At 37.5% G+C, this 21,791-nt stretch overlaps 1 protein-coding gene across 1 annotated transcript in view; it reads right to left on the reverse strand.

Annotated features, from left to right (window-relative positions):
• Window positions 1-20,984, reverse strand: part of BRIP1 (BRCA1 interacting helicase 1) — a 206,143-nt gene extending 185,159 nt beyond the window's left edge. The window contains 6 exon segments of the mRNA XM_042966252.1: window positions 3,559-3,678; window positions 4,595-4,725; window positions 15,568-15,741; window positions 17,331-17,442; window positions 18,991-19,110; window positions 20,756-20,984. Of these exon segments, the coding sequence (XP_042822186.1) occupies window positions 3,559-3,678; window positions 4,595-4,725; window positions 15,568-15,741; window positions 17,331-17,442; window positions 18,991-19,083 (630 nt within the window). The 5' untranslated portion in view covers window positions 19,084-19,110; window positions 20,756-20,984.
• Window positions 20,985-21,791: the final 807 nt, after the last annotated feature.

Genomic DNA, 21,791 nt, shown 5'->3' on the forward strand with positions numbered 1-21,791 from the left:
CCAATAAAAACAAAACGAAATTTAAAAATCCACTTCTCTAATTTTAATTATTACCAATCACAGCTTATCCTATACTTGATTTCTTTATTCTTGAGGCTTCTACATAATGTTTCTTTCCTTTATATTGATATTAGAATCCTGCTTATAGGACTCCAGGATTTCTGAGAGGCATTTTAGAGAGAATGTAAAATAAAGTGATCAGAGCATTTGCCAGAGTATCATACTGTTTAGGTAGGATTTAGCTCTAGTATTTGCCAGTCTGTGACCTTAAGCAAAGTACTTAATTCTCAGAGTATCCTTATCTATAAAATGGGAATAACAATAATAACTGCCTATGCCATTGTAAGAATTAGAGAAGATTCTAACTAACAACTATTTATCAGGCAACTAATATACACCATATGCTATTCTAGGTACTAGGGATACTTACGAAAAAGACTGACATTACATTCTAACAGCACAGATAGATAATAAACAGGTAAATAAATAAATTCAAACAGTAAGAGCTATGAAGAAAATAAGGCACTGTGAAAGAAAATGAGGTAGAAAACATTGGCAGAGGCAAACACACAGTATATATTATTATTGACAATTTAACATTAAAGGCTCCTAAGATGACTTTTCCCCATTTAGTATTTTTAAGAATTTAAAGGAAGATTCTTTGAGGGCAGGGAATATAGTTTTCATTCACTCAGTCTTTAACTAGGTTCCTAGCACAAAGCTAGGTACTTGGAACATAAAGATGAATGTAACAGTCACAGCCTTCAAGGAGGTCTCAACATACTAGAAAACCTGGTGTTGTCCTTAATGGAACTTAGAGCCTTGTAAAGAAGATAGTAAGAGTAAGGTAAGTGTTAAAAACCGAAAAGTACAAGGAACATTCCAGATGGGAATCTAACTCCAAATTGGGGATGTCAAAGGCAGCTTCCTGAAGAATTAGCAGGAGCTGGTTAAAAAAAAAAAAAAAAAAGAGGAAGAAGGAGAAAGCGCAAAAGAAAATAAAGTTTATAGAGGACTTATGATTGTACAGATAAACAGGAAGCCTTATAAGCCATCTAAAGACTTCTAGGGGTGCCTCGGTGACTGAGTCAGTTAAGTGTCTGACTTAGGCTCGGGTCATGATCTCACAGTTTGTGGGTTTGAGCCCCATGTCGGGCTCTGTGCTGACAGCTCAGAGCCTGGAACCTGCTTCGGATTCTGTGTCTCCTTCTCTCTCTGCCCCTCACGTGTTTGCTCACTTGCTCTTTCTCTCTCTTGTTCTCTCTCAAAAATAAATAAAACATTAAAAAAATAAAATAAAATAAGGACTTCTAGAATTTGTCCCCAGAGTCAATGAGTTTTTTCATCTCCTCCCTGAAAAATTAAAAGTACAGACAGAACATATGAAACAATAGTTTTTAAGATATAGGATTTCAGGTAAGAAAGAGTGATCCCTGAAAGACAGGAAATAAATGCAATAGGTCCTATAATCGCCTAGGCTTACTGCCTTGAGAGTTTCTAGGCTGTGCCATGGGGAGGGGGAACCAAGATATAGCCCAGCAAACCTGAATTGAAGAGACTCTGCTCTTCAGTCCAGAAAAATGGAAAGACTAAAGTTCACAGGGAAGAATATTAAAGTGGAGATAGCTGCACAAAGAATGAATCCCAGAGATCTGCAGACAGACCTCTCAAATATCTAGCAGGGTATTAGTCAGCATATGTGAGTGAGTAAACAATCCAAGAGAGCAGAAAGAATCACCCTAAATGATGAGGCACTCACACAGGGCATGGAACAGTGCCTGTTCCCACCAGCCAGACTAGAAAACCTAACAATTCATAGAGCATTAGGTAGAGGACTCAGAAGGAGCTAGCCTCTACTGAGGTAACCCACAACTAAACCCTGCTCAGATCCCACCTAACAAATCCTAGAAGCAGATTAAAAGCATCAAGTTGATTCCCTGTAACTTAACTGTATCTCAGAATAAAATTCAAGAGTATTTATAGAAATATAACAACACCCAGCACCCAGCAGGTAAAATTCACAACATCTGAAATTTAATTTAAAAAATTTTTAATTAAAAAAAAGGCACAATTCCATTTATATAAAACTATGGATATGAAAACTAATCTACAGTGACTGAAAAAAAAAAACTCTAGAGTTTCCTGGAGGTGGAGGGATGGGGTAGAAAAGGTCCACTGGTCTATCTTGCACTTAGGATGGATCTTTTCCAGGTATCATTTCATAATATCATGCACAGGCCATTTAGAAAATATGTGGTTCACTGATTTTACAGATCTTATAAATGGTAATACATTTCATTATATAATATCAAAAAGTCACACTGTATATCACCACCAATATCATTAGGAAAGTCTACAAGTACCATAAACTGCCAAGTTCACAGTGGTATATACAGTTTTTCAAAATTCTGATTTTCAATCAAATTTTATCAGGCTTACTTTATTTCAAGAATTGCCATAGTTTATCTGTCAGTCATTCTTTCAAGTAAAAATAATGTTCCATGAAAAATGTGGCTAGTTCAGCTAACAATTCAAACTATTCTACAAGTGCTTTTCCTCAAGATAATCATCCTATTCTGCATGCAAAATGTTTTGAGTACTGCTCACTTCTTCACACAGAATGTTAAAAAAGCTCAAGGGCTGAGTTAATAAAATTAGTAATTTTTACTGCTTCATCAAGGATATTCTCAGGTGAAACTGGCTTTTGTTAACTGTTCATTAATGAAGAAAACTACTATGCGGGGGGAGGGGGGTAGTGCCTGGGTGGCTCAGTCAGTTAAGCATCTGGGTCTTTCGGCTCAAGTCATGATCTCACATTTCATGAGATTGAGTCCCACATCAGCTCAGGTCCTGATCTTGAGGTTCGTGGGGCCCTGCCTCAGGTTCCATGCTGACAGCACAGAACCTGCTTGGGGATTCTCTCTCTCCCTCTCTCTCTATCCCTCCCTCGCTTGCACACACTCTAAGTAAATAAATAAACTGAAAAAAAAAAAATGAAAAAAAAAAAAGATTGGTATCACTGTTTTAAAGTACGATCTATGCCCAGTGCAGAGCCCAACATGGGGCGTGAACTCAAAACCCTGAGATCAAGACCTGAGCTAAGATCAAGTTAGACGCTTAATCAACTGAGCCACCAGGTGCCCCTTATAAAAGGCAAATAACATATTACTATGAAAATACTTTTTACCTCACACACTGCCTGAGAAAAAATGTCAGTAATCTCCAAAACTCCCTAGACTACTCCTTAAGAACTGCCTGCCCAAAGGACACTGAAAGAATTATAGGGAAGTATAGTACACAACATTAGAATCTACAAGAGAAAAATAACCTTTCAGATTTCTTTCTAGTCCAATTCTCTCATTCTATAAATGAGGAAAGTGGGGCACAAAGAAAATAGGGTTTCCTATCTCACACATTAGTAGCAGAGATGTGACAGCACTTCGAGGACTTCTGAGTTGTTTTCTACTATTCTTTGCATTATACTATTCCTTAAAAAAAAAAGGAGTTTAGCAAATTCCACATTTTCCTTCTTTACTGAACAATGGCATAAATACATACATTTTGTGGAGAAAAGGAGTTTATCTTTCCTAATGGAGAGTTGAGTTTTGTGGTCTTTCCTGAAGCAACTTTTGCATCCAAATCACGCACTTCCTTTTCAAAACAATGACGCTTTCTTATCTGTTAACACAGAACCAAAATGAAGTTTAATGCAAACTAAAAGTCTGAGCAGGCAAGTTGTTCCTGAAGGTCAAAAGTAGTTTTTCTATATGTGTTAAGCATAAAAAAAAAAAAAAAAGATGACTCTTTCTAACTGGAAATAATAAAATAATTTTTAAATATACAGGGGCACCTGGGTGGCTCAGTCGGTTAAGCGTCCAACTTCGGCTCAGGCCATGCTCTCACGTTTGTGAATTCGAGCCCCACATCAAGCTGTGTGCTGACAGCTTGCTCAGAGCCTGGAGCCCGCTCCGGATTCTGTTTCCCTTTCTCTCTGCCCCTCCCCCGCTCACACTCTGTCTCTGTCTCTTTCAAAAATAAACAAACATTGGGGCGCCTGGGTGGCTCAGTCGGTTAAGCGGCCGACTTCGGCTCAGGTCATGATCTCACGGTCCGTGAGTTAGAACCTCGCGTCGGGCTCTGTGCTGACAGCTCAGAGCCTGGATCCTGTTTCGGATTCTGTGTCTCCCTCTCTCTCTGACCCTCCCCCGTTCATGCTCTGTCTCTGTCTCAAAAATAAATAAACGTTAAAAAAAAATTAAAAAAATAAATAACCATTAAAAAAATAAAAAATAAAAAAAATAAAAAGTACAAAGTAGCTATATTACCAATTTATACCTTAAGTAAATATTTAACTGTCTAATTCCTCATATATAGGAAAGCACCATGTACTTTAAAGACATATTATCAATAATGTATTATATGACACTCTTTTCAATGAGTAATATTATAAAATGAAGTTACAATATTTTATCCTTTAATTTACATCTATGATACGACCCAAGTAAATTGCACAAGGGCCAATGAAAACTTGATTGATACTTGACTACCTTGTGCAGCTCTAATGGTACTATTTCACTGCCAATAAATTGTTTACCTGCTGTGTAGTTTCTAAGGGTCGAATTCTTTTCTTCTCTACTTGAAAATCATCATTTTCATCTCTTTTTATGGAAGCCTGTTTCTTGGCAGATAGCTTTGCAGCCAACGTAGTTTTTTCAGGAGAGTCTTCTACAAGAAGTCATAAAAAATTAGTATAAATAACTGACACTTAGGCAATTTTTCCAGGAAAAATTAGAACCAAGATGTTAAAGACTCAAAATTTCCTTACTTTAAAACATGAGGTTGACATGTTTAAAAGCATGTATTTACCACTGAGTTTAACAAAGATATAACATTTTGAGAAATATGCTTTCATCAGGAAAGTCCAATTTTGATTTCTTAATAGGCTTATGCTTTTGTAAACCACTCCCGATAATGCGGTTTAAAAAATATAACTGTAAGGGGTGTCTGGCTGGTTCAGTCAGTTGAACATCCAACTTCAGCTAGGTCACAATCTCACAGATTTATGAGTTCAAGCCCCACATTGGACTCTCTGCTGTCAGCACAGAGCCTGCTTTGGAAACTCTGCCCCCCCTCCCCCCTCTCTCTCTCTGCCCCTCCCGTGCTCTCTCTCTCTCTCTCTCTCTCTCAAAATAAATAAACATTAAAATATATATATATAAGGGCACTTGGGTGACTCAGTCAGTTAAGTGTCCAGGTCATGATCTCGTGGTTCATGAGTTCGAGCCCCATGTCAGGCTCTGTGTTGACAGCTCAGAGCCTGGAGCCTGCTTAGGATTCTGTGTCTCCCTCTCTCTCTGCCCCTCTCCCGCTCATGCTTGGTCTCTCTCTCAAAAATAAGCATTTAACAAATTTTTAATTAAAAAATATACACTTATATAGATACAGATATCTGTAAGATTCTCCCAAGAAAAGTATTTCATTTATATATACATCTTTCTACAGTATCTCAATGTTTCTTCCCCACTAAGCTTCTAAATGTTCTTTACACTTAAAAATACAGTAGAATCAAGCTCCTATAATCTGCCTTTTAGTCCCACTACCTTGAAGGTCATCAGTGACCTCTTAATCACCAAATAATATTAGCTCCTTTTAATAAATGTGAACACTAGGTTTTAAAGAAGTTAATATGCCCAGTATCACATAGCTAGTAAGAGGCAGAGCGTGGATATGACTGGCTCTTGCTGTCTGACTCCAAAATCCATCGCATAACCTCTAGGAATACAGACAAACAGAACACTGTCTTTTTGAAATATAACAAATACGTTTCCTTTTTCCTTAATATCTGTTAACACTTTACTTAACTGCTCCTATACATGGGTTTCTCCTTTTCCCTAAATGTGAGTGTTCTGAAAAGTACCTTCCTTCCTTCCCACTCTTCTCTATACATTCCTTCAACTTCTAGGGCTTGAATTCATTTAACAAGCATTTATTTTACTGAGTCCATATAATTCCAGAAACCATGGAAAAGCAATGAAAAAGAAACAGCCTCTGCCTTAAAGGATTTATAGACCATTAGAGAAGGAAGCCCTATAAGCAGGTCCAATACTGATTTCAAAAACCAAGTTTGAATCTGTAAAAACAAAGTAAATCTATGCCACATAGCACTGATTCTCAAGCTTTTACTGAGGAGGACTATATTTTTTAAATAAATATTGCTTAAAATTTCCAAAACAGAATAAAAGACCTAGAACTTCCCTGACTCATTGTGCCCTTACCCCTACAAGCCATGTTTTTTCCCAAGACTCTTAGGAACATAGTTTAAATACCATTGTATTCTAAAATCTTAATGGTTTTGCCTTTTATATGTAGGTCTTTTTTTTTTTTTTTTGACCTATACAATTCAATTTTATTAGTATCAGGCAGCATGCTAAAAGTTTTACATAGATCAGCTCCTGCTACTATGGCATACAATAGCAATTGTTAGTTTACAATTGGGGAAACTGATACATAGGAAAATGGAGTTAAATGCCCAAGGTAAACAATCGGACCCATTCTAAACCTGTTTCCAATGTAATCCAATACCTTGAAATTCTGGATTTTTTTAAAGATTTTATTTTTAAGTAATCTCTACACCCAACATGGGACTCAAACTCACAACCCTGAGATCAAGAGTTGTATGCTCTACTAAGCCAGCCAGATGACTTTTTAACTTTTTTTTTAAAGTAAGCTCTATGCCCAACATGGGACTTGAACTCATAACCCCAAGACCAAGAGCTGCATGCTCTACCTGCTGAGCCAGCCAAGTACCCCCAATACACTTTAGTTTTAAAAAATTATCAACTAATATAAGCTCATTATGAAAGATTTCAGCAAATCAGAAATATAAATAAGAAAAAGTAAAGTGCCATCTGCTTCCCTCCCCCACCTTCTCACTTCTGTAAATCTTCCTCCCTGAGGTAATCACTATCAATCTTTTGGCCTAAATCCATCCATCCATCCATCCAACCTTCCTTCCTTTCCTTCTTCCCTTCCCTCCTCCCTTCCTTCCTTCTTTCTTTCTTCTTTTTTTTCCCAGTATTTATTTTTTGTTTTCCTCACAGTAAGTGTACTCTTTTATCCCCATCCCACTCACCCCCCTCTGGTAACCATCAGTTTGTTCTCTACAGCTAAGAATCTGTTTCTTGGGGCGCCTGGGTGGCTCAGTCAGTTGAGCGTCCAACTTTGGCTCAGGTCATGATCTCATGGTTCACGAGTTTGAGCCCCACTTCAGGCTCCATGCTAACAGCTCAGAGCCTGGAGCCTTCTTCAGATTCTGTCTCCCCCTCTCTCTGACCCTTGCCTGCTCACACTCTCTCTCTCCCTCAAAATAAATAAACATTAAGAAAACAAATTTTGTTTAATAAAAAAAAATTTTTTTAATTAAAGATTCTGTTTCTTGGGATGCCTGGGTGGCTCATTCGGTTGAGTGTCTAACTCTTGATTTCGGCTCAGGTCATGATCCTGGGGTTGTGGGACTGAGCCCTGCATTGGGCTCTGCACTGAACGTGAAGCCTACTTAAGATTCTTTCTCCCTCTGACTCTCCCCCGCTTGCCTGTGTACACACCCTCACTCGCTTAAAAAAAAAAAAAAAAAAAAAAAAAAGGTCTTCTTTCTTGGTTTGTCTTTTTTCTCTTTGCTTTCCTTTGTTTCATTTCTTAAATTCCACATATGAATGATTTCATATGGTATTTGTCTTTCTTTAACTGACTTAGCATTATACTCTCCAGCTCTATGTTGTTGGAAATGGCAAAATTTCATTCTTTTTTTTTTTTTTATTACATTTCTTTGTTTTTCAGAGGCAGAGAGAGACAGAGTGCGAGCGGGGGAGGGGCAGAGAGAGAGGGAGACACAGAATCCAAAGCAGGCTCCAAGCTGTCAGCACAGAGCCTGATGTTGGGCTCAAACCCACCAGCAGTAAGATCACGACCTGAGCCAAAAGTCAGATGCTCAACCGACTGAGCCACCCAGGTGCCCCACTTTCATTCTTTTTATGGCTGAATAATTTCCGATTGTATTTATATACCACATCTTCTTTATCCATTCATCTATCTACAGACACTTGGGCTGCTTCCATAGCTTGGCTATTGCAAACAATGCTTCAATAAACATAAGGGTGCATGTATACCTCTGAATTAGTGTTTTTTATATATTTTGGGTAAACACTCAGTAGTGCAATTCCAGGACTATAGGGTATTTCTATTTTTAATTTTTGAAGAACTTCCATACTGTTTTCCAGAGTGGCTGCACCAATTTGCATTCTCACCAACAATGCAAGAGGGTTTCTTTTTCTCCATATCTTCACCAACACCTGTTGTTTCTTGTGTTTTTGATTTTAGCTATTCTGACAGGTATGAAGTGATATGAAGTGATATTGTGGTTTTGATTTGCATTTCCCTGATGATGAGTGATGTTGAGCATCTTTTCATGTGTGTTAGCCATCTATCTGTCTGTCTTCTTTGGGGAAATATCTGTTCATGTCTTCTGCTCATTTTTTAATTGGATTCTCTTTTGAGTATTGAGTTGTATCAGTTCTATGTATTTTGGATACTAACCCATTGTCAGTTATGTCATTTGCAAATATCTTCTCCTATAGGAGAAGTAGGTTACGTTTTAGTTTTGTTGGTTGTTACCCTTACCGTGCAGAAAATTTTTATTTTGGTGTAATTCCAATAGTTTATTTTTGCTTTTATTTCTGTTGCCTCAGGAGGCAAATCTAGAAAAACATTGCTATGGCTGATGTCAAAGATTATTGCCTGTGCTCTCTTCAAGGTTATGGTTTCAGGTCTTACATTTAGGTCTTTGATCCATTTTGAGTGTTTGTGTATGGTGAAAGAAAATGGTCCAGTTTTTCTTTTGCATGTGGGTGTCTAGTTTTCCCAACACTATTTGGTGAAGAGATGGTCTTTTTTCCAGTATATACTCATTCCTCCTTTGTCAAGATTATCCACATAATTGTGGGTTTTATTTCTGGGTTTTCTGTTGTATTCCATGTAGCTATGTGTGTATTTTTTACCAGTATCATACTATCTTAATTACTACTGCTTTGTAATATAACTTGAACTGTGGAATTGTGATACCTCCAGTTGTTTTTCTTTTTCAAGATTGCTTTGGCTATCGAAGCAAAACAATCAACGTCATATGTCACATCAATAGGAGAAAGGAGAAAGGATAAAAGCCATATGATCACTTCAAAAGATGCAGAAAAAGCATTTGACAAAGTACAACATCCATTCATGATAAAAATCCTCTGCAATGTAGGTCTAGAGGGAACATATCTCAATATGAGGCCTTATATGAAAAACCCACAGTCAACATCATACTCAGTGATGAAAAACTAAGAGCTTTTCCCTAAAGGTCAGGAATAAGTGTAACCACCTTTATTCACATAGTACTGGAAGTCCTAGCCACAGCAATTGGACAATCTAAAGAAATAAAAGACATCAAAATTGATAAGAAGTAGAACTTTCACTATTTGCAGATGACATAATACTATAACATACAGAAAACCCTAAAGACTCCACCAAAAAACTACTGATAAATGAATTCAATAAATTCACAGGATACAAAATCAATGTACAGAAATCTGTTGCATTCCTATACACTTACAATGAAACAGCACAAAGTGAAATTAAGAAAACAATCCCACTTACAGTTGCACCAAAAACAATAAAATATCTAGGAATAAACTTAACCAAAGAAGTGAGAGAGCTGTACTCTGAAAAGTATAAAACATTGATGAAAGAAATTCAAAATGATGCAAAGAAATGGAAAGACATTCCATACTCATGAGCTGGAAGAACAAATATTGTTTAAATGTCTATACTAACCACAGCAATCTATAGATTTAATGCAACCCCTGTCAAATACCAACAGCATTTTTCACAGAACTAGAACAAATAATCCTAAAATGTGAAACCACAAAAAACCTTTCATGACTAGGTTTTTAATCTATCTGGAATCAATTTTTGTGCATGAAGTAAAGTAGGACACCAATTTAAATTTTTTTCCATATGGAGGGGTGTCTGGGTGGCTTAGTTGGTTGAGCATCTGACTCTTGATTCCAGCTCAGGTCATGATTCCAGGGCATTGGGATTGAGCCCCATGCAGGCCTCTGAGCTGTGCACAGAACCTGCTTAAGATTCTCTCTCTCTGCCCCTCTCCCCCCGCTCATGCTCTCTGTCTCTCTCAAATTACAAAAAAAAAAAAAAATCTACATTTTTTTCCATATGGATATCTAAGTACCAATTTTAAAAAGGTCCCTCCTTAGGCCTCTACTCTGTAGAAGCACTTCAATAAATAATCAAGTTTCTAGATACATATAGAAATGAATCTGGGTTTCCTATTGTTTTACACTGGTTTTACACTATGCTAATACTAAACTGTTTTAATCACTATACACTGTTTTTATCACTGGTTCTTGAGAAATGTCTTGGCCATTCTTAGTCCTCTGCATTTCCATATATATTTTAGAAAAGACATGTAATTTTGAGCTCTGCAATTTCTGGTCAAACTGGTAAAATACCCACAAAATGAATCTAGATCAGTGGTTCCAAACTAGGGCAATTTTAACAATGTCCCGCAGGGACATTGGACACAGACATTTCTGGCTGTCATAAAGTGCCAGATACTACTGGCATCTAGTGGGTTGAGTCCTAGGAGATGCTACTAAACATCCCACAATGCATAGGACAGTCCCCATAACAAACAATTATCCCATTCAAAATATAATAGTGCCATTATTGAGAAACTCTGCCCCTAATAAATCAAGGGGCAAATTTGTATGGGCCCATTAAAGGGTAGGAAGCATCTACCAAAAGCAATTAATTTAGTTTTAGAAAAATTAAATTGCCATGTGTCAAATAAGATTAAACCCAATTTGTTAAAAAAAAAAAAAAAAAAAAATCACATTACCTGCATATAAAAAAGGCTTATCTTCCTGTCCTTTTTTTTTTTTTTTTAAATGTTTATTTATTTTTGAGAGAGACAGTGAGACAAAGCATGAGCAGGGGAGGGCCAGAGAAAGGGAGACACAGAACCGGAAGCAGGTTCCAGGCTCTGAGCTGTCAGCATAGAGCCCGACATGGGGCTTGAACCATGAACCATCAAAACACGACCTGAGACGAAGTCAGACGCCTAACCGACTGAGTCACCCAGGCACGCCTCTTCCTGTCCTTTATAGCAGGGCAGTGTGCAAGAAGTTTATCAAAGGGGTTAAGTCTTTAAAATATAAAATTATAAAGAAATAAGACCTATCTAGAATTTTAAAAAAACACAAAACACATCTCCTAGAAATCAGTAAGAAACAACCCAATAGAAAAATGGGCAAACAACTTAAATAGGCAATTCATTGAAGAGGCTATTCAAACGCTCAATAAACATAAAAAGAGGGGCACCTGGGTAGCTCAGTCGGTTAAGCATCCATATCCGACTGCTGGTTTTGGCTCAGGTCATGATCTCACGGTTCCTGGGATCAGGATTGAGGATGGAGCCCCGAGTTGGGCTCTGTGCTAACAGCACAGAACCTGGTTGGGATTCTCTCTCTCCCTCTCTCTGCCCCTCCCCTGCTCACATAGTACTCTCTTTATTAAAAAAAAAAAAAAAAAAAAAAAAAAAACCTTAAAAAAAAGAGAAGATAACATAGAAGGCTAATAAGCACATGAAATTATGCTCAACTGTCACAAGTGATGAGGGAAATGTAAATTAAAACCACAATGGGTTTTAATGGGATACCACCACATACCTATTAGAATGGCAAAAAAGTGCTGACAAGGATATAAAGAATTGGGAACTCCCAACCACTGCTGGTGAGAATGTAAGAAGGTAAAACCACTTTGGGAAACAGTCTGTAAGGTTCTTAAAAAGTTAAACATAAATGATCTAGTCCTATCACTTCTAAGTATTTAGTCAAGAAAACTGAAAGCATATATGTCCATAACAAAGACTTACACACAAATACTCACAGTGGCTTTATATGTAATAGCTTAAAAATAGAAACAACTCAAATATAAATCAACAGGAGACTGGAGAAACCATTTGTAGTATATCCATACAATAGAAAATTACTTAACAATAAAAAGGAACAAAGCGTTGATACATGCAACAACATGGATGAATTTCAAAAGAATTATGTTAAGTGAAAGAAGCTAGATAAAATAAGTGTACAAACTATGATTCCATTTATATAAATTCCAGAAAATTCAAACTAATCTATATTGACAGAAAGCAAATCAGTGGTTGTTTGGGGAGAGTGAATCATGGAGGGTTGGGAAAGAGGGATAACAAAGGGGCATGAGAAAACTTTTGAAGGTGATGGATATGTTCACTATCTTGATGCTGCTGAAAGTTTAATGAAGGTACACCTATGTCAAAATTTATCAAAGTGTACCTACCATGCATATATATAGTCATGTCAGGTATATTTCAATAAGGCTGTTTTTTTTTAAAAATACAGATTGTATAGGGGCGCCTGCGTGGCTCAGTCAGTTAAGGGCCTGACTCTTATCTCAGTTCAGGCCATGATCTCATAGTTTGTAATTTAGAGCCCTGCATCGGCCTCTGGGCTAGTGGTGTGGAGTCTGCTTGGGATTCTGTCTCTCCTTCTCTCTGCCCCTCCCACTTGTGCATGCTCGTGCTCGTGTTCTCTCTCTCTCTCTCTCTCTCTCTCTCTCTCTCTCAAAATAAACGTAAAAAAATTAAAAAAAAACAGGTTGTATATAAAGATAAACCAAAGTTCCTATAATTATCTCAAAGTCAATTCCACTCATTCATACAATAAATCTTTTTAGCTAGCACCTACTATATGCCAGGCACTCTGCTAGGCACTAAAGATTCAATGATAAGCAAACTGACATGGTCCCTGACCTCATGGAGTACATAGTTTGCTAGGGGAAGCTGAGATTGATAAATGATGAATACAGACATATGGATAATAAAACTATGACAAGTGCTATAAAGGAGAGGTACACAGTGAGAGGACAGAACATAATACAGAAACCAAATCTAGTCTGATAGAAAGGTCAGTATGGCTCCTTCAAGGAAGTGACATTTAAGCTGAGACCTAAAGGAAAAGCAGGAAAACAAACTGAAAATGGGATTTTCCTCAGAAGAGACACTATAAACAAAGGCTCTGAGGCAAGAGAAAGCATAACCCTCTTAAGGAATGGAAAGAAAGTCAAAAGGCCTGAGGGTCAAAATAGTGTAGACAACACTGGGGCACCTGGGTGGCACAGTTGGTTAAGCATCCGACTTTAGCTCAGGTCACGATCACACGGTTTGTGGGTTCAAGACCCATATCCGGCTCTGTGCTGACAGCTGGGAGCCTGGAGCCTGCTTTGGATTCTGTGTGTGTGTCTCTCTCTCTCCCTTCTCTGCCCCTATGCCACTCATACTCTTGTCTCTCTCTCTCTCTCTCAAAAATAAACAAACATTGGGGCACCTGGGTGGCCTAGTCAGGTGAGCATCTCACTTCAGCTCAGGTCACGACTTCGCAGGCTGTGAGTTCGAGCTCCACATCGGGCTCTGTGCTGACAGCTCAGAGCCTGGAGCCTGCTTCAGATTCTGTGTCTCCTTCTCTCTCTGGTCCTCCCCTACTCATGCTCTGTCTCTCTCCCTCAAAAATAAACTTAAAAAAATAAATTAAAGAATAAATTTAAAAGAATAGTGTAGACAACATTAATGATCACCTCTCTAGCATGTATTCAACCACTTCTTCCTCATTCCTAACAGAATCATACTTTAGTTCAAACAGCTACCCTCCTCCACACAGTCATGTGTTTTTTGTTTTTTTAAAGCTTTTTATTTTTTATTTTATTTTTTATAAATTTTTTTTTATTTTACTTTTTTTTTTACGTTTATTTATTTTTGAGACATAGAGAGACAGAGCATGAACGGGGGAGGGTCAGAGAGAGAGGGAGACACAGAATCTGAAACAAGCTCCAGGCTCTGAGCTGTCAGCACAGAGCCCGATGCGGGGCTCAAACTCACAGACTGCGAGATCATGACCTGAGCCGAAGTCGGTCGCCCAACCGACTGAGCCACCCAGGCGCCCCCACAGTCATGTGTTTTAGGGGAAGATGACTCCAACCTTGATTTTAGGAAATGGATACTATTTAGACTTAAATCAATCATAGCAACCTCTCTCTTCCTACCAGTGATTAAAGAATGGCATGAGTGAAAGCAGTACAAGAAGTTAATGCATGCTCTAAACTAAACATGGTAGTTGGCACTAAGGAAGTATCAATGGAGATAGAGGTTTGCATGGAGAAATATGGAAGAACAAGGCATACAGGATATTTCCTAGGTTTTCAGCTTAGGCAAATAATGGTTAACCATTCCCATATCCTCAAAGCCAAAGAAATACTTTTAAATATTAATAATCTTGTGATATTCTTAGTATATTTCTCTCTCTTTTTTTTTAAGTTTATTTTATTTTGGAAGAGAACAGGTGAGGGACAGAGAGAAGGAGAGAGAGAATCCCAAGTAGACTTTGCACTGTCAGTGCAGAGCCTGAAGCAGAACTCAAATCGATGAACCATGAGATCATGACCTGAGCTGAAAGCAAGAATTGGACCCTCCACTGCCTGAGCCAGCCAGGTGTCTCTTAGTATACTTCTCTTAAATAAATCTAGTAAGAACTAGTAAAGGATCATATTTAAAATTTACCTGATTCTCTATTCAGCCTTAAAAAAGGATGAAATCTTGCCATTTGTGACAACATGAATGGACCTAGAGGGTATTATACTAAGTGAAATAAGTCAGAGAGAGATAAAAACCACATGATTTCACTTATATGGGGAATCTAAAAACCAAAACAATTGAATAAATAAATGAAAAGCAGAAACAGACCCATAAACACAGAGAACAAACTGATGGCTGCCAGAGAGAAGTGGGACATACAGGCTTCCAGTTACAGAATGAATACGTCACAGGGATAAAGGGTACAGCACAGGGAATCTAATCAATGGTATTATAATAGCATTAAAGTGACAATGGTAGACACACTTGTGGTGAGCACAGAATAATGCCTAGACTTCTTGAATCACTATGTTGCACACTTGAAACTAATGTACGTAATAGTGTGTCAACTATACTTCAATTAAAAAAAAAAACTAATGTACTTAAAAAAAGTCTCAGAGGATATACTGGCCTCAGAAGTTCAGGCAAATTCATAAAGATGAACGAATGAGGCTAACTGATTTTGTCTTACAATACAAATCAGTATTATTTTTCAAAACTCTAACAATACTGACCACAAATAAGATCAATTTCTAAATATCATTTATTGTGCACTGCCTTCTTCAAAAAATGATTTAAACTAGCAAAATGTCTGAATAAATTAAAAGTCAAGCCAAGAATACAATAGTCCAAGGATATCTGACTACTCTGTGTGTTATCTGAAAATAATTCCAGAGAATTAGGTGGAGATACATAATCCATTATGCTAACCAAATTTATCTTAGATAAATCTAATAACAGCAATAATTAAGGCTACCACAGATACCAAAAGAGCCAGGCAAAGTATAAACTACCTTGACAAGTTGATGAAGTGCCATATCTTTCAGAAGGTGGTGTACTTGGACAATTGAAATGATGTGAAGTTCCTTGTTTCAAGTCAATGTTTGTAAAATTCTTTGAATGGCATGCACAACAACATGACAATGGTTCCTCAGCTTTTTTACTTAAGCTTTTGTCCACTGGCTTTCCTAAAAATGAAAGAATCTCAATTTGTAATATTTCTAATTTAACAAACATTCATAATCTTCTGCAACTCAGATGAGCAACCACCCAATTTGCCCAGGATTGGGAGGTTTCCTAGGAAACAAGATTCTCAGTCCTAAAACTAGAAAAGTACCTGGCAGATCTGGGTAAGCTGGTCAACCTATCTCCAGGATCAAATTACAACAGGCAAGAAACACTTATGCCATAAATACTTACAGAGGGAGTTATCAATTTACATAATTGCAAAAATCTAGTAATAGTCAAAGATAATGTTAACCACTCAAGTACTCATTTATATCAAGTTTTATTAAAATATCAAGCAGGGAAGATTAAAATAAAGACCTAAAGTATACTCTTAATTACTGCTATTTCCTTAAATGAAGAAATTGAAAGCTCAATACATCAAATAACATAAACATATTAAGGGTTAAGTCATTTCCACTTTATACATCTATTTCAAATAGAAACATGCTTCATGATGTATCAATTCTGATACATGTATTAAAATATACTTTAAGGTCAATATTCAAACTAAATAAAACAGGTAATTTTTAATACTTAAATAAAATACAAAATTGTAATTGGTCTACATTGTGTGCCTACATGTATAAATACACAATTCATAGAGACTAAAAAAAAAAAAAAAGGTGAATAATTATTCTCTATAAGCAGTAATGACATTATTTTCCCATCTGTACTACATAAATACTACTAATTCTACATTTTGGTCTCCCACTAAAATTTTAAATTATTAACAGATTATCTCATTTTTCCCCAAAGATTATCAGTAACAATCAGAATGAACAAAAGTTATAAAATACTTACTGTTCATTTTTAAGAGTCTTATAAGTAGATTTCCCTTCAAAAGACACACACATAAAAACATATATACCTACCTACACACACTCCTGGTTAACTTTAAATTCTCCTAATACTTTAGGTCAAATCCATTTAATTATGTAACTAAAACATATCCAATACTGCATTTCGGATTCATTATGTACATCAGCTAGTCTTTTATAAAAGTCAATATACTAGGCCTTTGTTAGCAAATAAAATGGAAAAAAAATATGTATTCATGAAAACAATATTACAATAAACTTTTGCTTATATGGCATCCAAACAAGTAGAAAAATCGATTAGAATGTTTCCTTTATATATTCCATGTTCTAATGTTGTGAGGAAGGGACAGATAAGCAAATACATTAAAGGATTTACTCAAATTATTTGTGTATATTATACACCATTACAGGCCAATCTCTTGCATCTTTTAAATACAAATTATCATAATCATTTTCATAATAACTCTAAGCATTCCAAGATTCCTGTGCATACTATGAATCATCAAATAAAGGACTACGTTATGCTCAAAATTGTTTCATAATTAACTGAACATATTTTGCTCTATTGAAACTCTTTTGGAAGATATTTAACTTATAAAGAAATATCTTAAAAGAGAATCCATACTTAAATTAGCTAGAACATGGTTGAACCATTCAGGATAAAAAGCAATTTATTAAAATATTTTTTTCAGGTCCCAATAAGGAACCTGAAAATATCAACAACTACTTACCATTAAAAGATTGTTGCCATGCTAAAGCAGAACAAAGTAAGGCTACACTTTTCCCACTTCCTGTAGGGCTCTCCAGTAAACAATGTTGCTTACTATTTAATCCTCTGACAATCTATGGACACAAAAACAATGAAAAAATCAATAAGCAATTTACTTCATAGGGTATCTCTCCAGGAGAAGTACAAATACAACAATGAGAAATAAGGTTGTACTTAAGGGAGCACAGCAAGAGCAGAAGCAAGAACCCATGTTTAGTGAAATCTAAACTTTATTCCTTTATATCTCTCCCTAAAATTATGATGGCCCTAAAAAGCATATCAAGCAAAAAAGAAATGAAAAAAAGCAATTTGTGCCTTAACGGTTTCTGTAAAACTAGAATATAGTACATGAATATTTTTGATAAAAACAAGGGAGGCTACTGCTCATGGGAGTGTAAACTGTTATAACCACTTTGGTTTCTGTTGTTATCGTTATTATTTAAGTTTATTTATTTTGAGAGAGAGAGAGAGAGAGAGAGAGCGAGCACACAAGTGAGGGAAGGGCAGAGAAAGACAGGGAATCCCAAGCAGGCTCCATACTGGCAGCACAGAGACCAACACGGAGCTCAAACTCATGAACTGTGAGATCATGACCTGAGCTGAAACCCAGGGTTGGATGCTTAACCAACTGAGCCACTCAGGCACCCCTGTACACTTTGCACAAAAACTAATGATTCCTAATAAAGTTGAAGATACCCAACTCCAGCATGTACAGTACTATGTATATACTCCAAATTTTACCCACATGAACACAAGGAAACATGAATAATAAAGTTCAAAGCAACATTGTTTATAATTGCTACAGAATGTAAACAATTTAGAAGTCTATCAAAAGGAAAATAGAAAAAAATTCTGGTATACTCATATAATGGAATGCTATATAGCATGTAAAATGGATTAACAATCACCAGGCCTACATTTTAAATATGTGAAGAGAAAAAAAAGTTCTGCACAAAGATAGGTATAGTATTGTATCATTATGTAACATTTAAACTACATAAAATAAATACTCTATTACACTCGTAAACAAAGTATAAAGTAAATATAGTAAAATATTGGTATTTAACAAAGTTGGTTTCCTTAAGTTTGCATATTGCCTATATAAACAGTCTCAAAAAAATATACTAGTCTGTGTAATAGACAGCAAATACTTCATAGAAAGCAGTAATTCTGCAAAGTAAATAGAAGTTCCAAATGAGCTGAGAATATTTTTCAGAATGTTCTCCTTTGCCTCCATTATATCCATGGACATATATGGTTTAGCAGTGGTATTATTTTTCCAAGGGTTAGATGTTCTTCAACGAAGCAGGCAAATATTTTCAATACATTTACTATCTGAGAAAATGAATGTAGCCTTATGAATTATAAACATATGTATCTTAATAAAGACTTAAAATAACTATTGAAAAATACTTACAGGGGGCGCCTGGGTGGCTCAGTTGGTTGTCTGACTTCGGCTCAAGTCATGATCTCATAGTCTATGAGTTCGAGCCCTGCATTAGGCTTGCTGCTCTCAGGGTATATCCCTCTTGGGATCTTCTGTCCCCCTTTCTCTTTGTCCCTCCCTCACTCATGCTCTCTCTCTCAAAAATAAATAAAACATTAAAAAAAAAAATACTTACAGAATTCATCATAGCAAGCTGTGATGGGTAAGCTTTATAAGGAAAGGTAATTTTCACCCCACCAATTGTATATTCAGACATTGAAGCCATCATGCTTTATTCTTTACTTCAGATTCCTAACTGCAACAGAAATGAAAATCAATATTGAAACAATACCATTCAAAGAAAACCAGATACCCAACATTAGGACAGATGTCTGGAAATAAAAATTGGAATAAATGTTTAAACAAAACAAATGGAAGTAAAAAAAATTTCCTAGTCTTATAAATCACAACAGTTGAGAGCATGTCTTGGAATCTGACAAATGTCGATTTTCATCCATGCTCTGCCAAAGCTGTGGACTAGGAACTAGAAAGTACAGGTTCTAGACCAGGTTCTGAAAACAACTCAGATATGTTACCTTGATCATGTCTCTTCACTTCTATAGACTAAGATCCTTATCTGTAATAACAATGGCCTGACACTTAGTAGGTGCCCAATAATTCTTCTTTAAAGGTCAGGGAGGTATAATGAAAAGAAGATGAGTTTGGAGTAAGGCAAACCTACATTTAAATTCCTCTGTGTGAGGGGCGCCTGGGTGGCTCAGTCGGTTGGGCGGCCGACTTCGGCTCAGGTCACGATCAGGCGGTCTGTGAGTTCGAGCCCCGCGTCGGGCTCTATGCTGACAGCTCCGAGCCTGGAGCCTGTTTCAGATTCTGTCTCCCTCTCTCTGACCCACCCCCGTTCATGCTCTGTCTCTCTCTGTCTCAAAAATAGATAAACGTTAAAAAATAAATTCCTCTGTGTGTATCACTTAACCTCTCAGAGCTTATTTCTTCATCTGTGAAATGGAAATAACACTACCCACCTGATCGGGTTTTCATGAAAATTAGCCAGGCACTGAATTAAGAATAACAATGTACAGAAATGTACCCAAACTTCAGTATGGGTACACAGAGGAAATGATCTACTTTAAACCACCTTTTCTTAACCTAAGATACATAGATACAATTCTAAACCACCTTTTCTTAACCTACGACATATATAATCCAGAAACTGGGATCTATGAAGTTTCTGTGCCATGACTGAATTTTTCTAAAAAGGGTCTATAGACTTCTCATTCCCAGAAATATATCCTGAGGAAATAACTGAAAAGGGGCGGGGTAGGGAGGGACTGATATACATCGGTACCACTTTGCAATAGTGAAAAAAAAATTGTAAACTCAAACTGGGGATGGAGGGATGGTTGAAATAACAGTGTAATAGATCAGAAAACCAATTATAACCTTAACCATAGCCTATGTGTTCTAAAAGAAGAACCACTATTCTAAAGTATTTTCCAGTCCTAGTATCTTGCGATTCTGTGAAGCTCTGAGAATGAAACTGATGGAATCTAACCCCTTAATCTGAACCAACAACTCAAAACTGGTCTAGTTACTCAGATATGACCTTCAAATCAATCCATCCCCCGCCCCAGTTGTGGCAACAGGCATCTCAAAATGGGGTAGCTTCCCACGCACACTGAGTAAAACAAAACCAAAACAAACCACAAGTATCTGCCTGTCGCTCCCGGCCGCCTAACGGGCCTCCGCTCCCATCAAGGGAGGACAGGCTCCCCTTCTCCCCAAGTTTCCGTCCTCATACTTTCCTCCTCCCTCAGCCCGCAGAGATTCCAGACGCCCTGGCTGATCCAACCAACACCGACCAGCCAGCAAGGCGGTAGGGCGATGCGGAAGCAGCCTGGCCGCAGATTTCGCGCACTCCCGGGCAAGGGAGACAGACTTGCCTGTCCAGGGGAAAACCGAAGAAACGCCTACAGCGCTAGGCAGAAGAAAAGGAAAGCTTTTCCTTCACAGAAGAAAAGGAAAGCTATATCCGCAAAAAAAAAAAAAATAAATACAGTGGAGCGCTGACAAAGAAGAAAGGTCACAAGCCTCTTTCCCTCAGGGGGCTGCTACCACCCATGCCTGGTAGCGGGCTCCGGGCGGCGGTAGCTTTCCTCTCCAACCCTCATCAGTCACCTCAACCACGCTCTCCCGGACGAATTCCCGCCTCCCACCCCTTAACTCCCGACATCCAATCGCCGGACGAGCTCAGACAACCAATCAGACGCCAAGACCAGAAATGAAACAACCAGTCCTGGCGGGAGTTTAGGGGGGCGAGGACTCTGGCATCCAATGGAAGCCTCCGCAGTAAAAGTAGGCCCAAGGTAAGTGGCGACACCGGAAGGGGAACTACCCAAAGCGTGAACGACTCGTCCAAATCTCAGGGATTTAAAGGAAAAGAGTTCTCTTTGTTTGACTTTTTGAAACTGGTGATTTAACCTGTGTATAGCTTTCTTGGAAACTCAAAGTCTGTATTCTTAAAGTCCGTAGACTAACATAGAGAAAACACCTTTAAGTCTTGCCGAGTTCTCCGAGCACTCATCAGTGCCACTTAATTCAAATTCTAACTTTATAAGCAGTCAGGGTATAGAGACTTGAAGCGGGAATTGCCAGACTGAGCCAAACCAGGAGAAAAGGTTCGATGACAACCGGCTACAGTATCTCATAATACTCAAGGCTTTCTCCGATACCAAATTAAACCAGACAAACGCTCTCGAGGTCTTCCGGCACCAGGTAACCTCTACCTTCTATTGTGGCTCATCCACCTTCTGGCCCTTAAAGGCCAGTTTATTCTTTGCCAAGAAGTACACTTAAAGTTCCTCAAAAGTAGGTTAATCATGATCCCTCTGAATTGTTATTTTTAAAAAGTTCTGTATAGGCTAAACTTGATTAAAATACTAGTGTCCAAAAAAGCAAAACCTGAGACATTTTCTCAAA

Source organism: Panthera tigris, chromosome E1 (genome assembly GCF_018350195.1).
Source record: "Panthera tigris isolate Pti1 chromosome E1, P.tigris_Pti1_mat1.1, whole genome shotgun sequence".
NCBI classification, from domain to species: domain Eukaryota; kingdom Metazoa; phylum Chordata; class Mammalia; order Carnivora; family Felidae; genus Panthera; species Panthera tigris.